At 50.2% G+C, this 2,977-nt stretch overlaps 1 protein-coding gene across 1 annotated transcript; it reads right to left on the bottom strand.

Annotated features, from left to right (window-relative positions):
- Nucleotides 1–1,290: 1,290 nt before the first annotated feature.
- Nucleotides 1,291–2,635, bottom strand: LOC112074808 (endothelial zinc finger protein induced by tumor necrosis factor alpha; the record flags this gene model as incomplete). The annotated part of the gene is made up of 3 exons (XM_024141910.2): nucleotides 1,291–1,661; nucleotides 2,008–2,102; nucleotides 2,205–2,635. Coding segments are annotated over 3 exons (759 nt in total), but the record flags the coding sequence as incomplete, so codon positions are not given.
- Nucleotides 2,636–2,977: the final 342 nt, after the last annotated feature.

Raw genomic sequence — 2,977 nt, 5'->3', positions numbered from 1 at the left:
AAAGAGAAGAGATGTTTGTGAATGTAGCAACAGTGTTCGGTTTTGTGTCGGTAGTAAGTGGCCGACAGTCTGAGAAGCAGTGAAGTGGCCGACAGTCTGAGAAGGCAGTGAAGTGGCCGACAGTCTGAGAAGGCAGTGAAGTGGCGACAGTCTGAGAAGGCAGTGAGGGAGTGGTGCACAGTCCTGAGAAGGCAGTGAAGTGGCCGACAGTCTGAGAAGGCAGTGAAGTGGCCGACAGTCTGAGAAGGCAGTGAGTGGCGGACAGCTGAGAAGGCAGTGAAGTGCCGACAGTCTGAGAAGGCAGTGAAGTGGCCGACAGTCTGAGAAGCAGTGAAGTGGCGACAGTCTGAGAAGGCAGTGAGGGCAGTGAAGTGGCCGACAGTCTGAGAAGGCAGTGAAGTGGCGACAGTCTGAGAAGGCAGTGAAGTGGCCGACAGTCTGAGAAGGCAGTGAAGTGGCCGACAGTCTGAGAAGGCAGTGAAGTGGCGGACAGTCTGAGAAGGCAGTGAAGGTGGCCGACAGTCTGAGAAGGCAGTGAAGTGGCCGACAGTCTGAGAAGGCAGTGAAGTGGCCGACAGTCTGAGAAGGCAGTGAAGTGGCCGACAGTCTGAGAAGGCAGTGAAGTGGCCGACAGTCTGAGAAGGCAGTGAAGTGGCGCACAGTCTGAGAAGGCAGTGAAGTGGCCGACAGTCTGAAAGGCAGGAAGTGGCCGACAGTCTGAGAACAGTGAGTGGCGACAGTCTGAGAAGCAGTGAAGTGCCGCAGTCTGAGAAGGCAGTGAAGTGGCTGACAGTCTGAGAAGGCAGTGAAGTGGCGACAGTCTGAGAAGGCAGTGAAGTGGCCGACAGTCTGAGAAGGCAGTGAAGTGGCGACAGTCTGAGAAGGCAGTGAAGGTGGCTGACAGTCTGAGAAGGCAGTGAAGTGGCCGACAGTCTGAGAAGGCAGTGAAGTGGCGACAGTCTGAGAAGGCAGTGAAATGAGGCACAGTCTGAGAAGGCAGTGAAGTGCTCGACAGTCTGAGAAGCCAGTGAAGTGGCGACAGTCTGAGAAGGCAGTGAAGTGGCAGACTCGAGAAGGCAGTGAAGTGCTCGACAGTCTGAGAAGGCAGTGAAGTGGCTGACAGTCTGAGAAGGCAGTGAAGTGGCGACAGTCTGAGAAGCAGTGAGATGGCGACAGTCTAGAAGGCAGGAAGTGGCTGACAGTCTGAGAAGGCAGTGAAGTGGCTGACAGTCGTGAGAAGGCAGTGTGAGTAAACATAAGTATCTGTTTCCTGTCTAAACTGCCACTACAAATAATACACGTTGCTATGTAGGCTTTCTATTACACGTAGTAAATTAGCATTTGCAGTTTGAATACATAGAAAAATGGCTATTTGCAGCTTCCCGTAACATTCTGGAATGTTCATTCAAATCGTTCCAACTGAAGTTGTTACTGTGGCAACAGTTTCGGCTGTAAAGGAAGTGTTGTTGAACTCGCCTCCTTCTGGTTCTCTCTTGCGTGGGTCCGGAGGTGGTACTTCAGAGTGGCAGGCTGGGCGAACCTCCTCCCACACAGGGCACAGAAGTACGGCTTCTCCCCTGTATGCACCATCTGGTGTCTCTTCAGGACGTCTGCCTGGCTGAACCGTCTCCCACAGTCAGGGCAGGAGTACGGCTTCTCCCCTGATGGATGGATGGACAGGTGGACAGATGGGTGGACAGATGGGTGGACAGATGGATGGACAGATGGGTGGGTGGGACAGACAGACAGTGTCACTCCACAATAATGAGCCATTTACTTTATGTCCGTATTATTATGTTTTATTATTTCTTATTGTTGTTGAAAAGGAACCTGCAAGTAAGCATTTTATCGGACGTTGTATACCACGTGAATCCCATACATATGACAATGCTGTAATGTATGCTGTCAATTGCTGCATAAAGTTTCAAATTTTATTAAAGAACCACATTGTGGACAACTCAAGAGTTTTGAGACACTGATATCCTTCGATCGTTAAATCAACCTCACCTGTATGCACTCTCACGTGGACTTTCAGGTGCCCGTTGTCACGGAAACCCTTCCCGCACTCGGGGCAGACGCAGGGTTTCTCTCCCSTGTGAGACCTAAATCAAATCATTCTTTATTCAAAGTGCATTTAAACTTGAAACAGACTTTACAGTAAAACAACAAGGAGATCAAATGAAAACAAGAATGAAATAAATGACCTCTGGTGCATCTTCAGGCTGTCCTTCTGGGTGAAACTGGCGCCACACTCCAGGCACTGGTAAGGCTTCTCCCCGGTGTGAATCCGCTGGTGTTTCTTCAAGTTTCCGATCTGAGCAAAGCCCTTGCCACACACAGAACAGGAGTAGGGCCTCTCTCCCGTGTGTGTTCGCTGGTGCACTTTCAAAAATTCATTTTGGGTGTAACTCTTGCCGCAGACGGAGCAAGAATAAGGTCTCTCCCCCGTGTGTGTCCGTAGYTGAACTCTAAGACTTCCCTTCTGGGTGAAGCTCTTCCCACACACAGAGCAGGAGTGAGGCTTCTCTCCGGAGTGTATCCTCTCATGTTCTCGGAGGCCTCCTGAGTGGGCGAACCTCTTGCCACAATCAGCAGGACAGGGTAAGGCTTCTCCCCTGTGTGTACTTCTGGGTGTTCACCTTTATGGAACACAATGGAAATAAGTAATTGACTTGTTTTGTGTTATCCCGTCACGTTTTAAGTACTGTGTGTATAAGTCATTTTTTTTAACTGGGAAATAAAATCATCAAATCCAGGCACATGGGCGGGAAAACTCTTTCCCACAGTCCAGACAACAGTGTGAAAAGGTTTTGGTTGGTTCTGTTTGGTTCTGTTGATCAGGTTCTCCTGATGCGGGGGGCTGTGGGACGGGCTGGGCTGGTTGTTAACATCATCCTAAAAGAGGATGAAGGGCAGAAGGCAGCCGTGATAGTTCTGGAGAGGGGAACATTTGTGTTGTTGTGGTAGACTATATGAG

Source organism: Salvelinus sp. IW2-2015, unplaced genomic scaffold (assembly GCF_002910315.2).
Source record: "Salvelinus sp. IW2-2015 unplaced genomic scaffold, ASM291031v2 Un_scaffold2824, whole genome shotgun sequence".
Taxonomy (NCBI): Eukaryota; Metazoa; Chordata; class Actinopteri; order Salmoniformes; family Salmonidae; genus Salvelinus; species Salvelinus sp. IW2-2015.
Note: the sequence above shows the minus strand (reverse complement) of the source record. Positions and strands in the feature narration are given on the sequence as shown.